The sequence below is a fragment of the Kwoniella europaea genome, chromosome 1 (assembly GCF_036810445.1).
Source record: "Kwoniella europaea PYCC6329 chromosome 1, complete sequence".
In the NCBI taxonomy this organism is placed as follows: Eukaryota; Fungi; Basidiomycota; class Tremellomycetes; order Tremellales; family Cryptococcaceae; genus Kwoniella; species Kwoniella europaea.
Genome location: NC_089487.1, coordinates 6,160,683 through 6,188,260, shown reverse-complemented (window position 1 = coordinate 6,188,260; position 27,578 = coordinate 6,160,683). Strand labels below are relative to the sequence as shown.

General features: G+C 44.1%; 11 protein-coding genes and 1 non-coding gene across 12 annotated transcripts; 4 read left to right on the top strand and 8 right to left on the bottom strand.

Moving 5' to 3' along the window:
* Positions 1-638: 638 nt before the first annotated feature.
* V865_002355 (uncharacterized protein) lies at positions 639-2,531 on the top strand (the record flags this gene model as incomplete). The annotated part of the gene is made up of 3 exons (XM_066226156.1): positions 639-903; positions 1,027-1,703; positions 1,800-2,531. 3 exons carry the CDS (start codon positions 639-641, stop codon positions 2,529-2,531), a joined length of 1,674 nt encoding a protein of 557 aa, XP_066082253.1.
* Positions 2,532-2,875: 344 nt separating this feature from the next.
* V865_002354 (uncharacterized protein) lies at positions 2,876-4,002 on the bottom strand (the record flags this gene model as incomplete). The annotated part of the gene is made up of 4 exons (XM_066226155.1): positions 2,876-3,136; positions 3,199-3,243; positions 3,309-3,402; positions 3,470-4,002. 4 exons carry the CDS (start codon positions 4,000-4,002, stop codon positions 2,876-2,878), a joined length of 933 nt encoding a protein of 310 aa, XP_066082252.1.
* Positions 4,003-5,699: 1,697 nt separating this feature from the next.
* Positions 5,700-5,815, top strand: V865_002353. Its single transcript, XR_010725572.1, has one exon. It is a non-coding gene; the product is annotated as a 5S ribosomal RNA (ribosomal RNA).
* Positions 5,816-6,107: 292 nt separating this feature from the next.
* On the bottom strand, positions 6,108-6,742 carry V865_002352 (uncharacterized protein; the record flags this gene model as incomplete). Its single annotated transcript, XM_066226154.1, has 3 exons — positions 6,108-6,332; positions 6,393-6,436; positions 6,511-6,742. The coding sequence occupies 3 exons, from the start codon at positions 6,740-6,742 to the stop codon at positions 6,108-6,110; spliced, it is 501 nt and encodes a 166-aa protein (XP_066082251.1).
* Positions 6,743-7,123: 381 nt separating this feature from the next.
* V865_002351 (uncharacterized protein) lies at positions 7,124-8,039 on the top strand (the record flags this gene model as incomplete). The annotated part of the gene is made up of 5 exons (XM_066226153.1): positions 7,124-7,275; positions 7,400-7,510; positions 7,622-7,683; positions 7,775-7,850; positions 7,949-8,039. The coding sequence occupies 5 exons, from the start codon at positions 7,124-7,126 to the stop codon at positions 8,037-8,039; spliced, it is 492 nt and encodes a 163-aa protein (XP_066082250.1).
* A 494-nt stretch (positions 8,040-8,533) lies between these two features.
* On the bottom strand, positions 8,534-12,596 carry V865_002350 (uncharacterized protein; the record flags this gene model as incomplete). Its single annotated transcript, XM_066226152.1, has 6 exons — positions 8,534-9,068; positions 9,167-9,617; positions 9,674-9,741; positions 9,825-10,104; positions 10,198-12,306; positions 12,371-12,596. The coding sequence occupies 6 exons, from the start codon at positions 12,594-12,596 to the stop codon at positions 8,534-8,536; spliced, it is 3,669 nt and encodes a 1,222-aa protein (XP_066082249.1).
* A 1,041-nt stretch (positions 12,597-13,637) lies between these two features.
* On the bottom strand, positions 13,638-16,855 carry V865_002349 (uncharacterized protein; the record flags this gene model as incomplete). Its single annotated transcript, XM_066226151.1, has 13 exons — positions 13,638-13,837; positions 13,957-13,981; positions 14,051-14,161; positions 14,244-14,309; positions 14,389-14,426; positions 14,491-14,565; positions 14,662-14,920; positions 15,018-15,117; positions 15,190-15,209; positions 15,280-15,372; positions 15,505-15,727; positions 15,919-16,560; positions 16,704-16,855. The coding sequence occupies 13 exons, from the start codon at positions 16,853-16,855 to the stop codon at positions 13,638-13,640; spliced, it is 2,004 nt and encodes a 667-aa protein (XP_066082248.1).
* Positions 16,856-17,471: 616 nt separating this feature from the next.
* V865_002348 (uncharacterized protein) lies at positions 17,472-19,165 on the bottom strand (the record flags this gene model as incomplete). Its single annotated transcript, XM_066226150.1, has 3 exons — positions 17,472-17,663; positions 17,798-18,303; positions 18,508-19,165. The coding sequence occupies 3 exons, from the start codon at positions 19,163-19,165 to the stop codon at positions 17,472-17,474; spliced, it is 1,356 nt and encodes a 451-aa protein (XP_066082247.1).
* A 590-nt stretch (positions 19,166-19,755) lies between these two features.
* V865_002347 (uncharacterized protein) lies at positions 19,756-21,536 on the bottom strand (the record flags this gene model as incomplete). The annotated part of the gene is made up of 10 exons (XM_066226149.1): positions 19,756-19,830; positions 19,892-19,968; positions 20,055-20,134; positions 20,206-20,321; positions 20,469-20,725; positions 20,854-20,930; positions 21,047-21,085; positions 21,166-21,204; positions 21,266-21,307; positions 21,406-21,536. 10 exons carry the CDS (start codon positions 21,534-21,536, stop codon positions 19,756-19,758), a joined length of 933 nt encoding a protein of 310 aa, XP_066082246.1.
* A 682-nt stretch (positions 21,537-22,218) lies between these two features.
* V865_002346 (uncharacterized protein) lies at positions 22,219-23,253 on the bottom strand (the record flags this gene model as incomplete). Its single annotated transcript, XM_066226148.1, has 5 exons — positions 22,219-22,299; positions 22,379-22,441; positions 22,529-22,970; positions 23,061-23,135; positions 23,204-23,253. 5 exons carry the CDS (start codon positions 23,251-23,253, stop codon positions 22,219-22,221), a joined length of 711 nt encoding a protein of 236 aa, XP_066082245.1.
* A 566-nt stretch (positions 23,254-23,819) lies between these two features.
* Positions 23,820-25,300, top strand: V865_002345 (ubiquinol-cytochrome c reductase, iron-sulfur subunit; the record flags this gene model as incomplete). The annotated part of the gene is made up of 4 exons (XM_066226147.1): positions 23,820-24,027; positions 24,316-24,627; positions 24,873-25,017; positions 25,102-25,300. The coding sequence occupies 4 exons, from the start codon at positions 23,820-23,822 to the stop codon at positions 25,298-25,300; spliced, it is 864 nt and encodes a 287-aa protein (XP_066082244.1).
* Positions 25,301-25,832: 532 nt separating this feature from the next.
* V865_002344 (uncharacterized protein) lies at positions 25,833-27,101 on the bottom strand (the record flags this gene model as incomplete). The annotated part of the gene is made up of 3 exons (XM_066226146.1): positions 25,833-26,054; positions 26,353-26,921; positions 26,987-27,101. 3 exons carry the CDS (start codon positions 27,099-27,101, stop codon positions 25,833-25,835), a joined length of 906 nt encoding a protein of 301 aa, XP_066082243.1.
* Between the last annotated feature and the right edge of the window lie 477 nt (positions 27,102-27,578).

Below are 27,578 nucleotides of genomic sequence, written 5' to 3'. Positions count from 1 at the left end.
GAGGCCCCCGACATTCGCCACTCTTCAAGATGGATCTGCCCGGTCCGGGTCGGGGGGCAGTAGTGATTTCCTCAACGCGAATCAAGAAATATCACCCAAGACAAACTGCGGGCGGAAGGGAGGCCCCCGACATTCGACAAAAATATTTTTTGTCTCCTTCTATTCCGTTCAACGTATCAAATCACTTTCTACTGTATATCGTTGTAGAACGACATCATGGTTAAATATCATGTCCGCCATATATTCTATGCAGAATGAAGTCTTCTGCGGACAGAAATCATCCTATACCCTTAAAAGCCTACTCACATATCACTTGCGATCTGATTTGACGAGTAACCTCCTCTTGAGATTCGATGGACGACGTTTTAGGTTATAGCGCTGATAGATCATCTTATGGATCTGGCGAGACAGTACTTCTAAGCTACCCTGATGAGGCGATGAAGTCACGTGATACACTGCACCGACCCGTGCCTGGCGGTCACCCGACCGTCGGGATGAGGAATGTTGTGACTTTTGAGGGGATGTTTGATGTTTGATGTTGAGTTGACGTCTGCTCGTACTTTGATTCTCATACTGTTCAAGCAGTGATCCCAAGTATCTCCCGAATTCCTCTGAGCGATCGTACTCGATCGGGCAACATGACTCTCCATCTTCCGCGCATACCCCTCTCACCCGTCTTAGCCAAGCTTCCACCTCTTCATCTCAAGAATCCAACGGATTACAACCTTGCTTTCGGTACTTTGGGACTTATCATCCTCGTGCTCACAGCACCTCATACAGGAGGATGGAGACTTTTCAGATTAGGAGTTATCGCCCCGCTGTGCATAGGTGTATTTGGGTACCTGATATTGTGTACGGAGGATGAACATGATTTTAATCAGTGGGGAGTAGCTACCTTGATGAGTGAGTTTGGGTGCGAGTCACCTAGGTACACAACCAAGATGATCACAAGGATTCAATACGTCCGATATCTCTTATTAATTGGAACCGTTTACTGATCACATATCGAATTGAAATCACGTGTAGGCTCCTTCATCATGCGTATATTGGAATTTTTCATATTCTTTCCACCTGAAAAAAATTGTCACAGACTTGTACCTCGCTCACAAGTTCATCCTTCACCCTCTTCGAATGGTCACCTGCACGCCACAAAGACAGACTCTTCGACCCATCAACCGAAGAAGACTGACGACGAAGTCCTTATCCCTGAACCTATACCACCTCCATTTACACTCGCCAAGTTCTACTGGTCCTTCTCACTCTGGTTCTCTTACAGGGGTATAGGCTGGAATACCACTTGCCCCCTTTCCGCTTCTTCTCGCCAGCACCCGTATCTCCGCCAATCAAGTAGAAAACACTTCGTATTCGTACAAATGCGTAAATGGATAATATCATACCTCGTTGATGATCTCTTCAGGTCTATACGTAACATCTATTCAGCCCAATTCTTCTCTGGTCTACCCGACGCTATACCCTACACCCACTTGAGCCAATTTGGAAGAGGGCTGAATTCGACTGCAGTGGTGGTTAGGATATACTTTGGCTTGGTGAACAGTCATATAGCGATGAGTATAATCTGTGTGATTATTGGAGGGATATTAGGATGGGAGACGGAGATGTTCGCTCCGTGGGGCTGGCCTCCGCTGTTTGAAGATTTGGGGGAGTTGTGGAATTATCCTGGTTTATCTACGCTGTGGTCTAGGGTGAGTCCAAACCCACATGCTCACTGATCAGATCGATCCTCTCCATCCAAGCAAACGAGGGGAAAGATGTTGACACTTTTTCACGTTAATACGCAGACTTGGCAAGGATATAATCGAAGATGGTTGTACGTACTAGGATGGATAGGTATCGGTGAAAATATCCTAGGATTAACACATACCGGTATATCATCTCATCCCACTATACCTCCTGTCCCAAAATCACAAATGTCATCCAACGGAAATGGAGCTTCAAGTCCGTCAAATCCTTCTGGTCAGATAACACCTTCACATCCTTTGCCTACTTCACCTCTACCGCCCATCAACCCACACTCAAACTCACCGCGATCGATTCGACGAAAGATGTCAACGAGATTGATGGTTCAAAACCTTATCAAATCATTCATAACTTTCCTCTTGTCGGGTTTAATCCATGATGTAGGATCGTTAGCTCTGATCCTCAAGAATCATCGTCATCAAGAGATATTTTTAAGTGACGTATTGAGATTAACGCCGTTTTTCGTTGTTCAGCCATTCGCCCTAGCGTTCGAAGCGCTCATCAAAACTTACTGGCGAACTTGGAAAGCCAACCATCATCCTACTTGGAGCAAACATCGGGAAGGTAGGGGTGGAGACAGAGGAAATGAACCCGAATGGCTGGTTCTGACTGAGAGGTTAGCAGGTTTCATATGGACTTGGACTTGGTTAGGCTGTACCGCGCGGTTCTTCGTAGAAGGGACGGCTCAGCTAGGCGCATATAGGAGAGATGGGGGGAGAGAATTGTTTTGGAGTTTTTGGGGTGGGGTCATTTGGGGTAAATGGTATATCTGAAAGAATATTCGATCTGCCCTCGTTGTCGGCCATCAGATATACTCTGGTATAAATAGTATATACATTTGTTGATAGATAAATTAGATTAAATAGATGTCGTGAGCCATCCGTAGTGAGTGGCATAGAATACATGATATACATTTCGGTCAATCTATGATATATATACAGAATGTACACTCATTCGCTACACGAAACACGATTCAAACAATCTTCAAAAACTTTGGACATGATTTTCGCCCTTCGTTCCAATGTATCGAACCTATATAACATCTCCTATCTATACTGTCTAGTGATACTCAACAGCAAATACCTTAAGACCTGACCTGTAGTGTACTAAATACCGTTTATTTTGGTATCTGCGGTTTGGATTCTTGTTGACCCTGTTCAACTGTCAATTCATCACTTGGTAAGAAGAACCACCATCCTAACAAGACCGCCCTGAATCCAATGACTACTCCGATCGTCCCAGCGGAGCCTATGACGCCCAAGATTGCTCGAGAGACAAAAGCACCGAATATCAGAGACAGAGCACCTGCGGATCGGATATCTCGGGTGCGAACGGCTCGTAAGGCGAATAGGAAAGGGTCGTTGAATATGTCGATCCACTATCAGTACCCAATCGATCAGCATCGTATGATTGATGTGATCTGGGAGATAGTATACTTACGGTACTGGTCAAAGGTACGGTGGTAGCCATTGGACTTCCAAGCCTCTACGAGGTGGCAAATATAAGGGTAAGCAATGGAAACTGGAGATCAAACAGAAGAAGCCACTTACCAAACCCACAGCACCTTGTAAACCCATTGTGGCGGAGAGGAAAGCCAAAGTAGTCATACCCATTGGTGTCACCCAAGAAGGATCACCTCGTCCACTAAAGGGTCAAGTTTCCGTCAGAATATCAGCATAAAAACCTCTAATCTGGAAGAGGAAACACTAACTCTGCTAGACCTGATTCACCAGAAAAGTGACCAACCAAAGCAGCGCTCATCATCAATAACATCTGAACCAATGTGGCTATTATCAACCAATATCTCTTCTTTCCTCCTACTTTGTTACCAATTTGACCTAATGAACTTCCCATGAAGAAAGTCAACAAGCTTACTAAAGCTTGTTGATCCATCTTCTGAAAACCAAATGTCCTCTGATGATCTGGGGTGAACGTTCGTGCTAGTGCCAAACCCAATTGAGCGGCATTTCCAGTTTGGAATCCACACCATACGAAACATGCTGCGAAGGATGGTGCCGCCGTTAATCCAGTTAGGAAACACATGTATATTGATGGGTAGGTCACTGAACCATTGGATATATCTTCCTGGAGGTGGGATAGGAATCGACGATGGATGGGTTTACGTTGGTCGGTAAGTGTAGGTGAAGGTGATCGTGTACCAGGTGAAGGTGGCGTGTTGGCTGGTTCGATATCGATGTGCCAAGTCGAAGGTGATTTAGATATCGATTCCAGTCGATCATACATCGTGTTCCAGTGTGTTGTATTGCAACGATAAAGGAAGAGGAAATTTGAATTGTGTGGAATAAGGTTGTAAGTACGAAGAGTTCAACTACTAGGGTTTATGAGTATAAGTTGAAAGACTGAACGACTGTGCACCAGGCAGAATGATTTCGAAGAAGGACAAAGCGACTTCGCTGTACTTCCTAGCCCTTTATAGGTATGAGCTTCAGAATGAGGAGTCGAGCATGACCTTTAAGTACAATATACCAACCAGACTTTCCGTGATGCCAAGAGAAATCTAGGCAAAGTGAGGTCAGTAAGATGATGGATCTTGGAATTTTAGTTTGATTTTCAATATCCTTTCAAGAAACCTATTTTGTCTTGTATATTAGACACCGTCATGATTGTCATATCGACGACAGTATACACACGATACCACATCAACAAAACCAGGTTTAGTGTAGATTATTTGGAGTTGCCAAGAGAACAAAGGTGACAATATGCTGGTAGTGTCTCAGTGATAGTCAATCACAGCTGAGTCACCACTACAGTAGTAGCTATATGATATGATACCGAGTCGAGACTTACTCGAGGTTCTCTGATACTGGATTGGATCAAGATAAGGATTTCGACCAGGCATCGCCTCGCCACTTTAGCACTTTTGATTAGATCGGCACTAGCCGCTCGAATCGTCTTGGCAACTTTGAGTTAGTGCCATTGCCGCAAACTATAGCGAGCATGCAATTACGTTTCAAAGGTGTGCATCTCATGTCTGATCGTGATTGGACTCATTCCGATATCGAGCTAGTGATAAGTTACTTGGCACCACGGTGATTGGGGATCTTGACGTGCTGATCACGCTTAAGCACGTTCATACAAACAATGAGGAACCTCCGTTTCACGATACCCATCAAAGGTGGGTACAATCTTAGTGACATGTCAACGAGCTTGCAGACTCTCTCCGTGCGGAGTTGGTTCGGTTGCTCATATCAGATACCGCTCAGTCCGCCGTGGCTCGGTTGTAGCTGGCTCCGATGATACATGCGTTTGTGATCGTCAGAATGCTCAATGAAGCTCCAGGACCGACGATCGAATCATGAGATATGACATGATCTGCACTAGCTAACCCTTCCATACGTTGCAGTGCCAAGAGAAGGGATCAACGAAGGGAGTCTCCACTTGAAGTCATTCACGAAGACCGTTCGTCAATGTGGAATCGATTGTTCAGGGTCCCCAAACTCGATTGCGATCTAATCAGCTACTAACCCATTTTTAGTTTACTTTTCCTCCTTATCTCGGACTACGAGTTAACGTGTCCAATTGCGGCAGCACGGTATCAAACGGTGTTTGGTTTGTCGATCGGGATTTATCCATCTTTGAAGAACGATACTCTCAAGCTACTGGTATATTAGATTGATACTATGTAACACCTCGCCGCACCTTTGCATTGGAGCCCAACCATAATTCCGGGTACCACCGAAAGGACATGTAAGGAGTATAACGCTCATAATGCACACCGATAAGAAGTTCAGCGTGATTCCATGATATTATAAGGTCCGCCGGTATGTTTGGTTGTGTGAGTGGACGAAGCACATCCAATCGTGACATTGTATGTGGTCATCAGAAAGTGGGGAAAGATTCAAATTTACAGGTGACAGTGAAACTTGTTATGATTCGGCCACTTTCTGATATATACAAACATAACCCCCAAAGTTTTCATCTACGGCCATAGAACCTAGAAAACGCCCCATCCCGTCCGCTCTGGGAAGCTTAAGCTGGGTATCGCTCGGTTAGTACCAAGGTGGGGGACCACTTGGGAATCCCGGGTGCTGTAGTTTTTCTTTTTGTATCTGATACAGATAAACGGATCAGTTGATCTGAGGGACGAGCAAAGCGAGGAATGAGTAGGAGGGGAAGAGGGATAAGGGGATAACATGTATCTCCTAGCTGCAGAGATAGTTTTCGGATAATCACAAGATACATGGTATAACTTACACGTACAAGTACAAGAATCGATCAAATGGCGTGTCTCCATACACAACCAGATCAGTTCCACCCATCTCATCTGATCATCTCATAATCCGAAATACCGTTTATGAGGCATACTCGTATTCAGATTGACCCCACTCCTAAGCGACCCCGAATAACTTAGCTATCTCATCCGCTTTATCCATCTTCAGCGCCGTCAAACAGCTTTTGATAGTCGGGTCACTCCTGAATATAGCTCGGCTTGAGGGCGGTGGAGGAGGAGGAGGAGAAGCATCTTTTTGTTCCTGCTGATCTTGTTGGGAAGAGCGGAGGGGTTGAATGGTAGATGCTGAATTTGGAGGATTAGATGACGAGTCGTCACGGAACTGTGACAATGATGTACAATTTAGCTCGAGATACAAGGCAGGGTGGGGGGGGGGACCTACAGTAGATATACTAGGTGAATTTCGCATATGCCTTCGTGGCGATTCTACGTTGCAATAAGGATAACTCGATATCAGCTCCTGTATAATGAGACATAACAAGATGTAAGGATTGACTCACCAATGCCTCCTATTGTACCTTTGACAGCGGGCAGATACAGTCCACCTGGAAATTGGACGTTTGTGGAGCTGCCGGCTGAGATAGCTGACCTGGGATCTGATGCAGGGGGAGTACCAGGTGGGGGATGACCTTCGTTGGACTCGACGTGATTGAGTGGTGGTGGGCGATGGGAACGAGATCGAAGTTCAGAGGTAGATGTTGATGCGGTTGGGGTGGAAGGTGAGGAAGACATTTTGTGAGAGGGACCTGCAGGGGAGAGGATACTGGTTCAAGCTTGGATGCTACAGCCTTTATGTTGTATTTGCCATGCGTAGAGTGATTGACAAAAACAGAAGCCAGTCAAAGGTGCTAGGACATCAACTTTTGCGAGTGAGGTGTAGAGGGTAGAGGGGTGATAGGAATTAGGATTATTTTGTAATCACGATGGGACTACTACAAATCATCGTAATCAACTCTCAGCTCTCGCAACCTGTACAAACGTACAGACTAATCTTGCTCTTTCGACATCCATCTCTGCGTTGTTATCTTTATCGTTGATCTTATCCTTCTACCAGACCTATCATTCCACCCATCAATTTCACTTCCTCAAACTCGGCCCCGGACCATCGTGAACATGCCAAAAGTATATTCTCGAGCAGTCACCTCCTCCTCCGAGCAAGCAGGACAAACCCAATCGTCTCGAGCAGTCCTGAGATCGTATTACTGTCTATGTGGTGATTTCGTATTGGTATTACAGGGGAAATTGGACAGGCTACCTAGGAGAAAGTGAGTATCATCCTATCTGAAAGAACATCGCTACATCGTGGTGAATTGTGGGATCTTATCTAGTTTCCTTCGAACATGACCAGTCAGACCCGAAACAAGCTGACACCGAATTATGATATTGCAGAACCGACGGAGCATACATAATACGTTCGAAAGACGGTAAAGATCCTATCAAACAACCTGCACGCAAATTCAAATTGAATGCTACTCCCGGTCAAAGATGTCTCATTAAGAAGTTAGTTTCAGTTCTTCAGTCATGTTCTATTAACCTCCTTGGTTTTGGCTGAATTCCATTGCCCGGATTGAACTGACAAACATGACTTGTATTTGTATTTATATCTGATAGGAAAGGATCACAGGAATTGGAGATTAGACAGCCCTTCGCATGTTCCAGATGTAATACTACCAGTGAGTTTATCCCTCTCCCCTTCTTTATGTTATTACTAGTCCTCAACGTCGAAAAGACCCAAAGCTAAAGTGATCTTCTGAACATTGATAGTCGCATATCAGACTTCCCCTCCTCCAGCTGGTGATGGACCATTCTTGTACATTCTGAAAGGCTCAATCACTGAATTGTACGTCTTTCTCATCTGTTTCTAGATTTTCATCCTATTATCGTCCAATTCCCAACGTATCAGAAAAGAACTAACAGTTGACTAATAATGGAATATAGACAAGGTAGGATGCCGCCCGACGCATTCGAAGGTGAGGAGGCAATACCACCATCAGACGATCTCAGTGCAGAAGCTTCGACTACGGCATAGTTCGTCATCATCGATGTACAGATAGGAGAGCGAAGGAGATCATCATAGGTACATGTAGTTGGGACCTATCATATAGATATGCAAGACCTTGTTGTATAGCGAATATACAAAATCAAAACCATCGCATCCAAAGTTGCGAAAAATGTACTATCATGACATCTATCGATTCATACTGGGACATCCTAAATGTTTGGTGTTGATCCTGATTTCTTCTCTTCTATTCACTTTGTTTCAATCCAAGTTAAAACAAAACAACAAGTACATTTCTATGCCAAGAAACTCTATATATATGTGTATTCACGAACTAATTCCGAATTCTTTCAAATTGACGAAGACAAAGACAGATAGACGGACAAAACGGAATTGATCTAAACGATTATAAAAGATCTAACAAATGACTTGTCCCCTTATCTCTCATCTCCCTTTTTTCGTATTGACGCAAAACACTTTCTACAGGTACAGGCCTACCTTTCACCCAATTATTCCACATCATTTCAATCTCTCAAACCCAATCTTGATCGACTTCTACTATTCGACCCTCTCGTATTAAAAACAATCTGTCCATGATCATGAACTTCTTGCTCTACAGTCCTCGAGATAGCTTGTCTTCCTCTTCCTCTAGTAGAGGTTTCACCAGCAGTAGCCTCGCCGTACGAAGGAGGAACTTCACCCGTCTCAGTCTGTTGGCCAGACATCAACCTGTCATATACTATATTTCTTTCTAATAAGGTATCTTCTCCATTCTCTCCGCTTGGTCCACCAACCTGATCGACTGTTCCTCTTCGATGGGCAGCGTGAGCGTGAGGATCAGATTGGACGATAGTCGATGATGTCGATATGGTATTGTCATTTCCCAATGAAGCGTTATTACTGGTATTTGCGCTGGTGGTAGGAACATTGGTAGATTTCGTTCCGTGAATGGAACAAACTCCAGGTGTAGACATGACTCCTCTATTGAGTACACTATAGGTAGGTAAAGAGTTCCATTGAGGGTTCACTCGACAATCTAAAATCTTGATTGGTGTTTCACTAAAGCAACAACAACGACAAGCAAATGATCAATCAGCATTTGGATTACTCGTTAATTGGTTCATCTTGTTGAATCGATTTGACAAGCGAACACTTACATGATGATATCAAATTGTTTTCTTCTTCCTTTCGAATCCAAAGCTACATCATCCCCTCTCTCAACTCTGATAGTAACCTTGAGCCAATGTCCAACAGTTATATTGGTCTGTTCATGTTTGGTCGTAAACTTAATCTTGGATGCACAATCCGGTACGTGCAGCTCTTTTTCCAAATGCCATGGTCCAGTGGGTTCCATCAACTGGGCATACATTGTATCATTCGGATCTCTCTCCAGATCAAATACGTCCATTGGTGGATTATTGAGCACCGCTTGTCGAGCCATCTCAGCGATAGGTGATTGTTCGGCCGCATTGGGATCATCAGAGATGATAGGTAATAAAGGTTCTATACGTTCTTTGTAATCCGGTTGTTTGATAAACAGCAATACGAATCGTTTCGGCGTCTCGTGTCGAGCGACTTTACGTTCTTGTGCAAAGTAATCGGTTTTTTCTGAGTCCATCAAATGTCAGCTTTGGTTTATATTCAGAGATCCGAAATAGACTCACCCTCCAGCGCAACCGTTAATCGATGGATTTTACATTTAAGCAAAGGCATCAACCTGAGACTTATCGGTCTGAGCAGAACAACACAGTCAGCAATCACGTCCCAGTTCTTTATCGCCCTGCATCAACCGAGTTCGTTGAGTGAATGGCTCACATGGTACCAGCTATAGGGAAGGCTTTTCCACCCAATGTGATTTGATACCTCATCTGTTCCTCCCACTGTCTCTCCACGATGACATTCTCAGTCTCTTCCATATCATCTTCCTGAGGTTGAGCAATCATTGTGATCTCCATATCTTCCGTCAAATTAGGTGTCAGGGCACCTACTCTGACCACACTGGCTTTCAGCCTATAGGTCACTGATCCAAACTCAGCATGGATGGTTGGAGGGGCATTCACGGGTATAGGGAATGAAATGGGGTAATTGTACGTTCCTACGTATTTTTAGAGTATCATTATCAGAGTCAATGCAATGATTCAACACAAGCCATAGTCATAATAAACCCTATGGGAAAAGAATGACTCACCTTTCCTAAATTCTTTCCAATTATGTACATCCTCACCATGATGATCTTCATGTTCGCCCAATCCCAATTTATCCGTCAAAACCTTCATACCCATATGTCTACCTCTCGCTCTACTTCTACTTCTCTCTCTAGATTCACCATCTCTCACCCTAGCCACACTCGGATCCCTATCCCTCGATCTACTTCTTCTACTTGTCGAAATCGAACCAGCCCCACCACGTCCATAGGAAGGTTGGAAATCGTCCTGTCTGTAAGAGGGGTTCCTACTTCCCGCTCTTTGTCGGATGGTATCGCCCGGTCCATATCCTGATCCACTGCCCGTCATAGACATACTAATACTTTGACTGGAAGATGATCCATTCTGTAATGAAGGTCGATCACTAAAACCACTATCGCCCGCTCCAGCTCCCGATCTAACCGGACTAGACATCCTCGATCTACTCTTGGATGAACCTCGACCGTGATGATGGTGGAAAGTCTCTTTAACATCCCTACTTATCCCTCTCAAGGTAGCTGCAAGACTGAACTTTGAGCTCTTCCTCCCTCGACCATCTTCACTGGGTTCTCGGTGGGTACTTGATGAGGCTCGAAGATGTTGTAAGCTTGGTGCAGACGACAATGACGGAGTACCGCTAGCTGATCGCTGAGGACGAGATGCGTTTCGGAGAGAGGAAGGCACGTTCACATGAGAGCTGGAAGAGACAGCGCCGGCAGTTTCGACTATAGTCGATGAGCTTCCAGTACGCGAACTTCGACCTTGGCGGGTGACAGTTGGTAGTGGTTCCTGGTGAGGTAAATTGTGAATGGAAGTTTCCGAGGTCTGACGATTCGAATTAGAGACGGTACTGGTCCGACGAGAAACGTTAGGACTGGAAGACTCATTACCTGATCCCTGAGGGATATTGCCAAGAGTCTCGGTGGAAGATCGTTGATGGATTGACGGAGGAGCCGAGTTGACGGGAGTATTATGAGCGGTATTGACGACTGAGACCGCTTGGACACCAGTCGGATGAATTTCGCCTGGAGTGGTATTGTGAGACCCTTCAGGCATGTTGTCATGAGAAGACAGAGCAAGAGAAGCTGAGGAGGTAGAGAACTGAGAATTGAATGTTCGAACGGATGCGGCTCGATTTCCCGCAGTGACGGATGGCCCAGCGGATGGAGGAGGTACAGAGGCGTCATCTGCAGACGCGGGAGGGGTAGATTGATCAGGTGTCGGGGTAGATCCAGAGGTTGTTGCCGCTGAATGTCCTTCTATATTTCCATCCTGAGTCGCACTCTCGTGTACCGGATCTTGGAATCTCACCTCACCTGTACTCATATGACAGCTTCGCTGGTTGAGGATCGGTCTTAGGGCCGGCGAAGGAGCCGCAGAATCATCCTCCTCCTCATCTAGCGCCGATTCATCTTGTGAGGGGTGTGGTGACCATACTGTTCCTTCGTGTACCGCATCTGAAGATATGTTACTTCTAAGCTGATGGGTGGGCCTTCGATGCTCCGCTTCTGCACTATCGCCTCTTTCCGAGGGATTCTGTGACGGGGCGGCAGAAGCGATAGGTGATAGTGCAGGTTCGCGAGACGTGGTTGTAGGCATCGAGGCGTTACTCTGTCTAAGCGAAGAAGGTCTAGATGAATGTCGTGTCTCACCAGGTAGAGTAGATGATCGACGAGGAGGTGATGCATGAGGTGTATAAGCAGGAGATGGACCTCTTTCTTGTATACTGAGATTTTGAATATCTAGGAAACTTGATCGAGTAGATTGAGGAGTAGTATCGAAACTTGGTCTTCTTGAAAAACCATCTCTATGCCAAGAATGATTATCATGCGTACCTGGCATAGCACTACTTGATCTTGGAACACGGGCACGAGGTCTACCAATTTCCAACCAATCATCCAGATCATCTCCATCCCTTGGAACATCGTTCAGATCATTATCATCATCTATCTCCTCATCTTCATGTCCTCCTAGTCTCACTCCTGGTCCCACGGATAATGCCCTCCTAGCTGATCTGGATCTTGAACTATCGTTATGGACAGCGTTGAAGAATGTAGTTTGCTCAGAGAGAATCACATGCTCTTCGTATGTGTCCATTCGTTTGGAGCCGATACCTGATCCAAAGGGTTAGCTGGGAAGATAAGAAAGATAATCGCGATAAGCAAGATATGTACTTACCTTCGGGCCATTCTGTCCTAGCCTTTCCTTCAAGCTTGATAGTTATATTTCTTATTCTCGTAGGTTTACTCAGACGTAAAGTCAACAGACCCCTAACCATGGCAGGTTGACCATCCTGTCTGACAGCCTGAGGTCTCCCCCGAAAATCCAATCCCGTCGAAGGTCCCTTGAGAAAAATGACAGGTTCCGTCAATCGGATCTGTAACGGTCCGTTATTCTTTGGCATCTTGTCCTTGTCGTCGGTGTCGTATTATCATTGAGGTTGGTGATGATGTACACAAGTGTAGTCGATCAAGAAGAAGATGAAAAAGTTTACAGATGTGATGTGATGGATAAATGATACGGTAAATATGCAAAGTACCTAGTTATGTTATCGGCTATTCCTTGTATACCTATGGTTACTTTGTTGGCTCGGTCGGAACTAAAGGCTTTACCTGTGCGACCTTGACCTCGTCTAATCTGCCAACTAGTGTAGTACAATTCAGGTCTAGATTCGTGCGGTGTGGGTGTTATGTTTGTTCAGAGTTGCGATGTACTGTACAGTGGTAGTCTAAGCGAGGTTTCCTACCGCAGAGAGCTCTATACCATGTTGTTATGACTTCCAGGGTAAAGATTGATGCTCTGTTGGAAGTGATACCGGCGGTATGGTGGTCCAGTATCGATGGTGAGTTGATGGACCCCCTTGCTTTGAGTAGATCAAGCTGGTGAGGTGAGGTGAGATGAGGTGCAGGTGAGTGTGCGGTGGAGTAGAAACAGAGGTCGAGATGGACCATACAGAGATAGATAGATAGATAGGCTAGTGATCTACAGTGTGGTATGGTATGGTATGGTGGTACGGTGTGGTGTGGTGGATTCAGGGTAAAATCAAAAAAATTAGCCGCTTGCTTTGCTTGCATATGGGATGGGATCTGTATGTAACTTAAGTGAGTACAGTGAGTTACCTTTATCGGACAAAGACGGGCGTATGATACGAGTACCACTTTATCAGGAAATTTGTCACCATGCACCATACAACATACAGCCAGCCAGTCATATGCTTACTTACGTTTGGAGACCATGTGTGTACTCCGCATGGATGCAAAAATCAACCCCATAGGTCCTCATTCTCTCCACAGATGCTGATGAATATCAAAGCAAGGTAATTGGTTACAGTATCGCTCAGTGAGGTATCGCATAAGGGCTACATACTGACATAGAAGAAAAACTAAAAATATATCATGAAATTCTCTATAATAATCTATATCCACTATCGCTCATTGCTCGTTACTTATTGTTTCTTCCCATTGATATACTCCATCAAATCATCATTACCCTTACTATGCCTCCTCCTACCGGATCTCAACCAATTCTGCCAGCCCGACGTCGACCCAGTCCCGGCAAACATAATCACTCGATCTCTCGCCTCGCCGTTCAATCCATCACCGTGGCCCCCTAGAGGGTCCCAATGCAACCCGTTGGTCACTCCGTCTGCGATGAACAATCAAAGGAGTAACTTAGCAATCGATCTTTATGATAGTTCGCAGATTTATATTGATAACATCCACAGTGTGGAGTGAACAATTGATATTGTATATTGATCAACTTACGTCTTTCTAGATATCTTCTGACCCTCTGTTCATATGCACACAATCAGCTTCTCCCAATCACGATCAATATGTGATCAAAGCAGATGGAGCTCACTGCAGCATCGACAATCAAATCTTGTCCACCCAAGAAAAACGCCGTCCGACTAGGGTCCGTAGCATTGGGAATGTCTTCGAAGAATAAAGTGTTATCCGCCCAATCAAAGTGCTAATCCGGACGCAAACGTAAAATGCAGATTGCCTGGTCAGCTTCAACTCTCGTTCAATGCTAGCAGTATAAATTTGTTCACCCGCTGAATGTAATTCGCGATACCGACTTCTGAGGCGATAAAGTAGTACAACAATAATTCCAGGGCCTATCGAGAAAGCACTCGAATCAGTCAATTTATCTTCCAGTTCCATTGAGAGCGAGAGCGATCATGAGAGTGTACTCACATTGGTAGGTTTTCGATAACAGAAGTTGTAGCAGACGTCTATGATGGGCAATTACGTTGCATCAACTTCTGGGTCTTAAAATGCACAGGATGGCACATTCACCTCCTTCCCACAGGCAAAATACAACAGGATCGACAAATGTGTTCCTCTTGATCAGATTCGGGCAGTCTTTCAATACTAAAGAGACCGAATATCAGTTCACATCATTGGCTCTCCGTCTCTGCAGACGGACTAAACATCCAGCGCTGACTGATTGGAGATCGCCCCACTCACACCATCCATGTGATACACTCCCATTACTATGACTCAACAAGCTCACTCCACCTCTTCCCGAGCTAGATCGAGAATGCTCGTCCCAGAATTCCCACTGCGTACAGATCCTCTTCATCGCTCCGACGAATTCCTTTCTACCCCATGGACGGAGGTGTCGGTGGTGGAATAACGATTGGGACGTATGTGGTGAGAGGGGTAGTAGAATTGGATGGGTAGGGAGGGAGGTGATTAGGTGTTTGATCAGGAGATGGGATTGTAGCTGATGCAGAGACATTCAAGATCAGATCAGCGCGGCTGAATCTGGGATGGATAGCTGGTGGTCATGAGAAGCTGGACATGAATCAGGATCCACTCACCAGACCGAAACCAAGCCCATGAAGGAATACAACGGGCATAGCGTTGGGTACTGTTTTTCCCTTTTCCGGAGTCCAGTCTTTAGGTATACGGATGAGGTATCTGAATCCCGTCCAGGTAATTATCAGCTGATCGATCGATATTGCTACATAAAACTACAAGCAGCAATCTCACTCGATATCACCTTCGCGATACTAATAAAAGGGGAAGCAGATCAGCCAAACTGTTCAGACATTTATGCCAAACTCGGTATGTTTCACTCACCAGTCCCATACCTTGATAAGGGTATACCACCTCTTGTAAGAAAAGGTTGATAACGTTGGTAGCAGCGTACAAAATCAACGGACGACCTTTGGCCTATCGGAAGTGGTAGATAATCAGTATTCAGCTGTTTCATGGGTTAATCATACCAGTTTAACCCATTTCCCACTTGACACGACATCCGCTGACGCTGATCACCATCTTACTCAAGAGGAAGTTCTCACTCACATTGACTTTATCAAGTGTCAACCTGATAATCTGTACATTCTCATCATATCCATCTTCGAACGCGGTCCCTGTCCTAGCTTCTAACAATTCCATTGTATATTTCAAAAACTTCTTATTCTCTTCATCTGCCAAAACCTCTTCTAGGGAGGCAGCGAAACATGACCACGCTAGCCATATTTCGACATTACGGCGTTTGATGGATTTCCAAGGGGCGTGGTTGAACCTGCAAAGTCAAAGTGGGAGCCGATCAAAACGTCAGTCATGGCTATAAACAAGGATGATATGAAAGATGGGGAATATCAGTAGCAGAAAATACGAGAGAGGTCTCAATGTACAATCTAGACAAGCTTATCGTCTGACATAGAAAAATCTGAAACATCACTGCTTATCGGTCAGTTTCTAAAACCAACTCACCAAGTTCTCAACCTCTCTCTAAATTCAATAGCTCTCTTATCCCAATAATGTAATTTCACAACCTCATTCGTCTGTTCATTTATAATCCCTTCATAACCCCATTCTTCTCTAAGTTCATTAGGCAACACATCATTCTCCACTTGTTCCCTCAATTTCTTTTCTCTATCTCCCGGTAAATCCTCAACAAAAGAATCGATTACACTCTTCTCATCTTCACTCATTTTTCCAACCCTCTTACGAGATCGGATTCCAACAGATTCTTCATATTCTCTATTTCTAATATGATGTAATTCAGCGACGGATATCAAACCAAGTTGGAAATTCTTTTCTGCCTGTTCGACCTCATAATCCCTTACCACTCCGTCCTTTCCATCATCACCATCTTCATTGGGGTGTTTGAGTATTCCTCTACTTGGCGCTGGATAAGTCAAGTTGGAATGTAATACTTTACGGAATAAGATGGTTCGTTCTGATTTCGGCAGAGTGGATGCCGGAGAAGGTTTTTGAACGTAATTGATAAGGTATGACATGTAAATCGAAAAGACAATTTCGGTAAGTGAGTAAGCAGCGAAGATGGTGGCTGTGAGACCTGATCCGCCGAACAAAGAGGAGGAGAAAAGGGTGTACCATAGTAGATAGGCACTATATGACATTATATTCAGCAAAAGGGCTAACTACATGTTCTCGTCATATACACGACAATCGATATAGAGGATGACTCGGTCTATTTCATGTATATTTTGAATAGTAGGTATATCAGATATCTGTTCATTAGCCTCACTCACCAGGATAAAGGGGTGATCATCCATACGCTCAAAACCAGTCCCAAAGCTACATAATACCCTCGATCAGGTTTATTCTTCTCATATTCCATAGGATAAACTTCATCGGGTAGAGGGGATAGTTGAGGTAAGACCTGACTGATCTTGGATGGCATCGTATCGTGTCTTTGCTGTGACTAGAATTGAAAAGAAAAATGAAAACTTGATAAAAACAGAACTTGAAAGGTCTATCCCTTATTTCTGTCCTTTCCTGATATTTGTTCCCTTTTATTCTGCAATATCGATAGTCATTCTATTCTTCCATGCTCGTCATCATATCATATCAATCTGACCTGACTTGTACTCGAGTAGTTGTAAAAGAGGGGGAGCGTGAGAACAACCAAACAGCCTTTTCTCGCCCTTATCTATCGCTGAGTTATCTGTTATCTATGATGATGGTGTATGATACGAGTACAAAGGGAGCGGTTAAATGTGAATGTGAATGTGAATTTGAATTGGATCGGATTTGGGGATGTTAATCATGGATATCTTTTGGGTTTCCATGATACGATTACCTTGTTTACGCATTCCTTCCTTCCCGTTTTAAGCTTAATCCACCACACTTCCGACGGAACAATCTTGTCGGAATACGAGTATCGATCTACATGCATACAATGACCCGACCTGACCTGCATCATGTCCAATGCTATACCAATACCAAACCTACTCCTACTCTGACCCTATTCCAATCAACGTCCGAGCAGCGGGAAACATGTCCGTGAATCATGATGATCACCCTTCACCCTCCCATAACAACACCCCAAATCCAATACAGATCATCCCCACTCCCAGCAAAGTTTGCGAGTCTGGTATCTGACCTAACCAGATGGAATCTATCAAAGCCACTAAACCGATAGTCAGGAGATTCGCTACTGATGAAGTTGTTGGACCCCATAGACCAATGAGGACCATAAGACCGGCGTTCTGTCCCCATACAATGATATACCGAGTGATAGGTATCGAAAGAAGACGGAGATGGGAATGATCAGACGAATTGATCCATTTAGTCAGCTCCGATACATAAGTAGACAAGTGAATGAGGTTTTTGCCAAACTCACATAAATCGTACCTCCAGCAAAAACCAATCCCAGACACTCCCAAATCCTCCATACGTTCTCACCACTTGGCCATCTAAACTTTTCGTACCCTGTCCAATCCAGGATCAAAATCGGTGGCCAGAGTAACAGCAAAGTTGCAATACCTATACAGGAAGTGATAAAGTTGGCATGAAGTGCAGGAGGTAATTTGACTTGATGCTGAACATGGTGGTTCGACGAGGAATGAGGTTGAGGATGAAGTAAAACAGCATTGGAGGTGGTTCGTGAAAGGGGTGGAGTCAATTCGATAGGTGTAGGTGTCGTATCTGTAGTTTGCTGAGAGAAGATAGGCCTATGATGAATTGTTATTCCCGAAGATGAAGATAATTCCTCATCTTCTGTCAATGTTGAAGATTGATGAGTTGGTAATGGTGTATAACCATTGGAACTTGAAGAGGTTATACCTCCATGTCCTTCAGGTAAGGCAAGTTTGTATATCACTTCGTACAAGCCAAGAATGATGGCTCCTGTATGGTGAGATCAAGAACAGTATTAGCAAGACGTTTTGTATATATAGTATCGTTGGTAGATCATCCTGATCTAAAGTCATATACATGGTCATATCAACGATTCTTTTGACATCACGATTCCAAGATGAGATCAACCTTCTAAACCTCCCCTCTCTACTCCTCCAGCAAATGTAAGATTGAAGAGATCAAGAAAAGACCCACCAAACAACATCACTCCATCACCCACAACTCTACCTACCAACCCCTCTTCCCCATTCTTCATCCCATCCACACTGATGACCACCACCCCCGTAAATGCCAATATTATACTCCCAATCGTAATCTTACTAAGCGGTTGTCTCAATAACAACATGCTAAACCCATACGTCGCGAATGCCGAAGTCGAATAAATAGCAGTGATATCCACAGGAGGTGATAGGCCCATAGCTACATACCATGATAAAGCAGGTATAGAAAGTATCATAGTTAGATATGTTATCTTCCTGGACCATATTGGTATTATATCTTCCCATGAGGATGAAGAAGGTAATTCCAATTGATCGATGATAACATATCTGATTTCCCTAATATACGCTCCGATAGGTATCTTAGTGGTGAGAGAGAGGATCGAAAGGTGAATAGGAAATAGCAGAGCGAATGTCGAATGAGTAAGGTAAAATGTAAAATACGGTTGATCATATCCCAATTTCGAACTTAGCGTATGAGCGAATTCGGTTTGGATAGCTGAGGAGAATACGATGGCGATTAGGATTGATATAGGGAGTAAGAATGACTTGGTCGATGGGGGTAAAGATATCGTTGGAAGGTGTGAGGAGGATAGATGGGTATGAGTGGTGTAGGTCGGTATGGAGGATGACATTCTGATGTTGACCTGGCGTTCATGAGGGTCCTGATTCTCCTGATTCAGTTGATATCACCTCGAGCTGGCCATTTTGCTTTGCTCGTGGCCTTCTCAATGGTTGTTGCTGAGTCAGTTGTATGGCAGTTACTGTTGGAGTTGAAGGATGAAAGGAGGCGACCAGCACTTGACCAAACGACCGTGTTTTTCTCTTCTTTTTCTGGTATTCACCGAGGAGCGAATGCCTTTTTGAAGCCCTAGGATACACTGACTGAGAGAGGGAAGAGGGATGCTCAGTGCATCTGGTGGGTCGTTGATGAGGTCGAATGGAATGAGCTGTAAACTGTGGCCCGTGGTCTGTGCAATGACTGTGGTTTGTTTACTTGGCTGTGACGTCTGCTGCGTGTCTCGGTTAATTCGTCATCCCTCAACCGAGCCTAAATCCTATTAACATTCTACATCTACTTAGGGAGAGATCCATTACCTCTCTTCGTTGCAAACCGTCCATACATGCATGTTGTGTTACGTGTTGACAAGTAAGTTAGGCAGTGAGATAGAACGTTTCGGTAGCTCTCTGTTGGACTTCTTTTGAAATCACATCCTCAAGCTATCTATACCTTTGCCTTCTCACTCTCATTCCCTAATTTACCTTCAGATACAACTTTACCGTCGACCTCTCTGACGACCTAATCGGACCAACGAGATATCAGCATCTCACAACTATTTGGTAGTAACAAGTCAACTCACCTCCTGTCCTAATTCTCTTACTCTATCTATATCATGTCCTATCAGACTGACATGTACGCCGGAATACAAGTATGGATCTATCACAGGATTTCAACATGTCAATGGTGCAGTATAGATATGATGTGATGCCCAGTAAGATCGTTACGCCCAGTGCGATACTTACAAGATCCAATCCTTATACCTTCCTTCTTGACTCTAGCTTGTAATTCTGTCAAATACGGTGCGATTACAGATTCAGGTTTACTATTAAATCCAATCCCAAAATCAGCGACCCTTCTGAACTGTACTGTATGTATACCTAAATGAAGACTTACGAAGTATATATGAGATGTCGGAATGGTTTACTAGATGCAGGAGGTAAAGGAAGATACGGTGTTAAGGCAAGCAAGAGTTGTTGGAACAATGAGGGAATACCAGGGAAGACGCATAACTATGTTGTAACACAGATAAGATATATCTTATCAGCAACTGATCACCTTCATTCAACTGATACTCGATAACGATTGAATATCATTATCGATTTCGATAGAACGAATCAAGCTTCTCTCTCTGATTCCAAAGGAGAAACTCGACCCACCTTCCCACCAAGTCTGACCACAGGAACCCACTTATCCCCTTCCACAAAAATCACCTCACTCTTACTTTTATTCTCATCTTTATCTACATTAGTAGGGAAAAGAGCCATCCTGTCTCTGGCCTCTTTCTGAGCAGGAGTAGCCTTTGATAATTCCTCTTTTCGTTGCGGGGTAGACAATTCCCACATCCTCTTGAGCGTCTCGGGATCATGTTGCAGGGGAAGGTTGAATGCTTTACCGAGGGATTGATAGGTTATATCTACACAAGGGCTTTTTAGCATTCATATCGTACAGTATCTCTCAAATACATCCTATAGAAAGCTAGATGTTTGAACATGTAGAAGATGCATATATCTATAAGAAGATAAAAAGCTACACTCAACTCACCATCATGAGTGGGTCCAATCCCTCCTGAGGTAACTACGAAATCGTATTTCTCAGTCATTCGTCGGGCAGCTTCAACGCTGTGTCAATAATGGAAGGACTCAATGTCAGTCGAAGTCACAGGAGATAGTCAAGCCATGTAGTCGTATCATGATAGAGAGATCGACGAAGGGGTTGAGTGCAGAGTATAACTCACATCTCATCTTCATCATCCGCAATCACCTCTATACGTTTTCTACAGCAACAATTGCAAAACCGTAAGTATCCTATTTTCTGATCTGATCGAATACAAGGTACAAGACCGGACCAGCTCACAGTTCAATTCCAAGATCGAAACAAAATTGAGCGAAGAAGCTACTCCATTATATACCATTTAGTTCGATCCTCAAATCAAAGAGTATGGTATGATGCTCACTTGGAATTGGTATCTTTCGTTTTCCCATTAAGCACTTCATCTCTACAGATAGCCCATTCATTCGTTATTAGCTCTACTCAATGTAAGATGTAAAATCCACGATATACGATGAGTGAATGGGTGCAAAAAGATTGACTAACCCGATGATGATACATCCAGCAGTTTGGATATACTTGCCCTCTCCTAAAGGGTTAGCCACCGTAGATGGATCGGTAGGAAGTAATTTCGTAGAAGTAGATCGTTGAGAAGGAGAAGCAGCTGGACTAGACATTGTTCTTTTACTTGTATATATCTGAGATGTCAAAATTCGAGTTGATAAAGCGGAAGGACGAGGTGGTCTAGCGAACGTGAGGTTGATTGAGGATGAGATTTGTTTTGATATATGATTATTATTATGTACACTTTTCGATAATATCCTTGAGAATGATGTTCTAATTGACATTACCAAGATCTACCAAGAGGTATATACACTTGAAAGAAGTACTGGTGCTGTATCTGATAGCGATTCTGTGATGGGATGGTGAGTTATCGAAAGTCGATATCGGGGAAATAACATAATATAACGCACGTCATCGGATCGACGCACTGAAAACCAACATCTCAACCGGTCATCCATCTCATCAAAGTGGAACAAGAATACATCGTTGCGCAACATAGATATCGTGTTGTCAGTCAAACGGGTCGAGGTTATAGTCACAGATTGTCATCTATCTTTCAAAAGAGACAATTCTAGATATGGTATTGTACCATATTCATAATCAGACGAAATGGAGCTAAACCCGACAATCTGTATATTTCGTGTATATTTGATTTGACCTATCACGACAAAGCACTACAACGGAATCTGAGCTAGAAAGGAGAAGAAGAGATAAAATGGGATCTTTCAGAAGAAGATAGATGGACAAAGATGATTGTATCTGGGCAGCAAATACAATTGACGTTTTCGTTTCAACCTAGAAATCACCTCCCATATCTCCACCCATATCACCACCACCACCATCCTCATACCCATCCATGTAGGCGTCGTTTTGTGACTATATAATGTGAAGATTGATGGTTGCACGTGAGCTAAGAGCTTCCGATGTTTGGTTTGTAAGAGGAAGCAGAACTCACGTCAGAGATCATATTACCGATCATCATACCACCTAACAAACCACCACCTAAACCAAGTGCGGCCTATATTCGAAAAAAATAAAACATAACATAAGCTTGTGTTTGACTATCTGATAGGAAGATGGAACAGATAAGATGAACAACACTCACAGCACCTCCAGCACCCATACCTTGTCTCTGTGGTCTACCCTGATACATGGGCTGTTGCATATATCCACCTTGTTGTGGGTATCCCCCGTACCCTCCTTGTTGAGGATAACCTCCATAACCTTGTTGTGGATAACCACCATATTGTTGTTGTTGGGGATATCCACCGTATTGCTGTTGTTGTGGTCGATTATTACCTCCTCCAAATTTAGATAGGAATCCTCCTAGACCCTTTTTCTTCTCTTGCGGTGGTGGGGAGGTATACCCCTGGGCAGGTGATTGGGTATATGATTGTTGTTGCTGGTACGGTTGAGGAGTAGATGACTGCTGTCCCCCGTAGGGTGAAGAGATATCTCGTTTTTCCTCATAGGTGTTGATATTTTGCGAGGGGGGAGCACCGGATGGTGGAGCGTAAGATTGATTTTGGGGTTTATCGTCTGCTGGGCTGTCAAATGAAGACGAGAGATTATTACTTTGTGCCCGTAGAAAGAAGAATCACAAATGCCAAGAATCAGGTGGCAAACCCAACACTTACTGAGTCCATTGTGAAGCTGCCCCACCAGATGCATTCTTGTTAACGTAGAACCAAGTTTTGTATTCCTCGTTAAACCTGTTCGAGTCACACCATAAATCAGCGATGAGCATCTATCGCCTTCAACTGAGTGAGAAGGTATTTACTGAGTGATCCATCCGTCTGGTAATGGTCTTGAATCAGGATTAGCCGTCATATCGTTTGGTTTCTTGGCGAAGTGTTCAGATGAGCGATAGAACGGTGGCGAAGGCTACAGCGATTGATTGTTGGATGGGTGTATCAAGCAGTGAGGTGAAGGCAGAAGATTGGAATGGAATATATAAGGTACAGAGGGATAGGGTGGGGCAAACAGATAGATCGAAAGGATGGGTGGGTTATTCTATGATTTGATCCACATCATCCCATCATCCCATCCCATCACATCACTCACCGGCCCACGGCCCACGGCCATCATCATCACATAATTTAGGCTGGCTTGGCAGGGTCAGTGGAGATACCCGTCTGATGAGACCACCGTGAGAAAGTACCTGAATTGCCACAAAGATCATTCGGAAGATTCCGGAAATAACTCCGCCCTATAGGTATGAGGGTGTTAAGTGGTATATGGTGGGACCAACCGAGGGGATCAAATCCATTCGACGAATCAACGAGTGTCCGATTGGTAGCACCAGGTAAAGCAACAACCAATTAATGTAAAAGTGTTACTTATAACATATATACATCATCCTTCTTTAATATCCATAATCCCACAGATCATCCAAAATGGCTTCAGTAACCAGACTGAACCTCCTCCCCACCAGCCGAACCCTCGCTTCTGGCATACCCCTCGCTCCCAAGATCAACCTCGCCGTACCCGTTGGTATCTCTGGTGCTCACGGTCATGGACATGGTGCCGCCGGAGCTAGATCGGATGTTCCTCAGGCTTGGGCTTTCAAGTTCGGATTCAGAGGACATGTAGGAAAGACCAATGGTGAGTGGACGTTCTCATAAAAGATATAGCATGGAGGGTGTTTAGAAGGCAAGGATTGTGATTTTGGACGATGGATCTGGAATGGACACAAAAGATCGCGATGAGGAAGAGACATTTCCTTAGCCAAGCGATTATGAGATATAAATATGGAAGAGGAATAACTCAAGAGAAGGATAGAACTATATTTTTATAGTCTATTCCTCGAATTATCAGACTATGCAATAACAGATAAAAGGGAAAGGGAAAAAGGAAACCAAACTGATTTTTCATCTTGTTAATTCCGTTTAGCCCTTCCAACCTCATCATCCTTCCAACAACGACACTTCTCTTCCACCCCTACTCCATCCGCCGCTCACCCAATGGCAGGAGCCACCGGTATCCCTCGAGCCTCCGCCACTGGTGTACCCGATTTCTCCCCTTACAAAGCCAAGAACGCTTCATTGAACCGAACATTCTCTTACTTCATGGTAGGAGGTTTAGGTGTCTTGGGTGCATCAGGTATCAAATCGACCGTATCGGACATCCTAAGTAACATGGCCGCTTCGGCGGATGTTTTGGCTTTGGCAAAGATCGAAGTTGAGATGGGTGCTATCCCAGAGGGTGAGTAGTTTTTTTAAAAACCTCTTAAACGCGATCAAAGATGAGTGAAGATACCATTCAGGATGGATATTAGTGGAAAACAATCAATTTTGATTTATCCTTGGGCTGGAATGGGATGGGATGGACTGTCAAGCAAGGCAAATCCCGATGTCGATATCAGATCGTTGCAGATGGCCCAAAGATGATGGTCATATACAGATCTAAGGTTTTAAGAATATATGCTAACTTTGCTATTTCTTACCCAGGTAAAAACCTTATCGTCAAATGGAGAGGAAAGCCAGTATTCATCCGACACCGAACCCCAGATGAGATTGATGAAGCCAATTCAGTCGATGTCAAATCTTTGAGAGATCCCGAGACGGATGATGATCGAGTTCAACGACCTGAGTGGTGAGTTCAATATGTCTTCCTCCTCGATGACAAACATAGTTCTCTGTATTTGCGGACTTCGCTGATATAACATTTGCTCGACAGGCTCGTCATGTTAGGTGTCTGTACGCATTTGGGTTGTGTACCCATCGGTGAAGCGGGTGATTACGGAGGATGGTTCTGCCCATGTCACGGTTCCCATTATGATATCTCGGGTCGAATCAGACGTGGTCCCGCTCCTTTGAACCTCGAAGTTCCTGAATACTCCTTTAACGATGATGAGGAGAAGATCGTCATTGGTTAGGTTCCGTTTTTGATACTATACCATAACTTATATAGACGGAATGACTATGGGAGTTGGTTGATGGACTGGGAGTGGGTAGCTGTATGCAACGCATGGTTCTGGACTTTATGAAACTTCCAATTGCTGTTCATTGGTGTCGTTCATCTGATCTGGATAAAAAGGAACTGAAGATGTGCTCTACATTTATATTTACGATGATCATAGTAGGTTATCTATTTCGAAGCGCAACATCGACACTTAAATTTACCTTCAACACAGCATACCTCACTTTCATGTCGAGCTGGTTATTGGTGACTTGAGTCCAACAAGGTCATTGACAAGATAAGAAGGATGATGGAGGACTCAATCCAATGGCTTGTCGCCAGGCAAAAGGCCCGGTGGATGTCGGAAGAACGATACGAGAAAGCGAAGCACCCACTGAATCCACTGCTACACACTCATTGATTTGTTGCAATACCTAAGATGTTGATATTTTCGATGCTATTGGTGTGTAAATTCATGCTCATGCTCATGCACTACTATCCTATGATGATCAAACCCTCAGAATCCCTTTACCGACCTTCTCAATCTGTTCCTTCACATTCAACACCCTTTCGATCAACCTCGGATCCCTCAATTGCGGTATGAAATACGGTAAGATATGTAAGTGGAATGCCCTCTGGGCTGCGGGTGAACCAAACTCGTTGAATATCGCTCCGAGGATCGATTCGATGGTCATTCCTAGGATCTTGGAGTCGCCTGATTCGCGGGATGTCTGATGATATGATGAATAGTCAGCGTGAGGTCTTCATGATAAAAGAGGATTATTTCTGGGGGTAGAATATAAGACGTAGGTAATATAGGTGAAGCTTGAATGTGATGAAAAGGTGCGAATTGAAAAGCGAAAGGGTTATGATATGGAAATAACACAAGACTTGTATATCTTTCTAGTGAGGAATGAAGGATGTAGACGAGACACGTTATGATGAAGATCAAATGGTGATTGATCGATTCTTGGAATCGTTGTGCATAATGATGGAAATAGGGGATATAAATATGAATTCTTGACTCACATCATTCCTATCCCATCGGACCACCTCCCCAACACCCCAAGAAGGAGCTACCAACCTCCCAAGATTCCTCGTATCCCTCAGACCATCCAACCTATCTTCTAGACTCTTCCCTTTCAAGAAATCCGAAGCATCTAACTTGAACTGCGTTTGCTGGGACGAAGCGAAGAATGAATCATGTATGAACATCGATAGGTATGTTTGAAATGCACGACGTCCTATGAATGATAATCTTGAATTATGAGGTTCGTTCCCTATCGACGAAGAGACCGAGTCGGTATGACGTATGGCATGGGAATAGCGATATGATTTATGAGTTAATATTTGGAGGGAAAGTTCCGGTGAGAATTGTCGGTCGGAAGGGAGAGATAGAAGGTTGGTAAGGAATGATTGAGCTTCGATAGGTGTGAGGGATCGATGTGGTTTGCGCTCATACTTTGTTGTACTTGGTCGAGTATAATTTGGTCTAGGAGGCAGGGTTTGTGATGAAGAAGAGGATGAGGAAGAAGGTAGTTGTTGGTAAGCGGAGGGAGATTCTGCTAAAGCTGCTGCAGCCGAGTATGGTCGAGTGACTAGTATTTAGGAGATCATGTTAGCTTTTAGCGGTAAATTCAACTGGATTGATCCACCAGCTCACCCTGCAATATCGTTCTTCTTCCTCCTCGAGATATGGATCTGCCCGATATGACAGGAGTGACCAGCTGCCTGGTCGATCGTATGACCGATGAAGTTGAAGACGATGCGAATGCCATTTTGCGTGCTAATGGGTCGAACCGATTTGACAAATTTTGGGGTTGATCAAGTCTTTCTATACAAAGGCGGACAGACTCTCAATCGATGTCTGGACAAGCTCTTTACGGCCAGACGTTTTGTGAGGATGATTTGTATACTCGATGTCTATGTACTCAACTGACTGTTGATTAGCTCACATTAGTAGTTGATTTTCGAAAAAGTCGAAAAGTCAAAGATCATCTCGAAGGTAGGTCGTATTCAGGCGGAACTATTATCGGCATTTGCACGTGTGGCATTTATGGATCAGGTAGTATATACGCCGGCGCGTGTAATTTGTGTCAAGATTATCTGATCGCGTCAGTCAAAAGTCAATGTTCAACATCAGCAACAGCAATAACAACAAAAACAGAGATATCGATGAGGGAATAGTTATCGACGAGTTCACGATTTGTATCATCAACATCACCTCTCAGCACGAATAAAATAGAGGCCAAGAA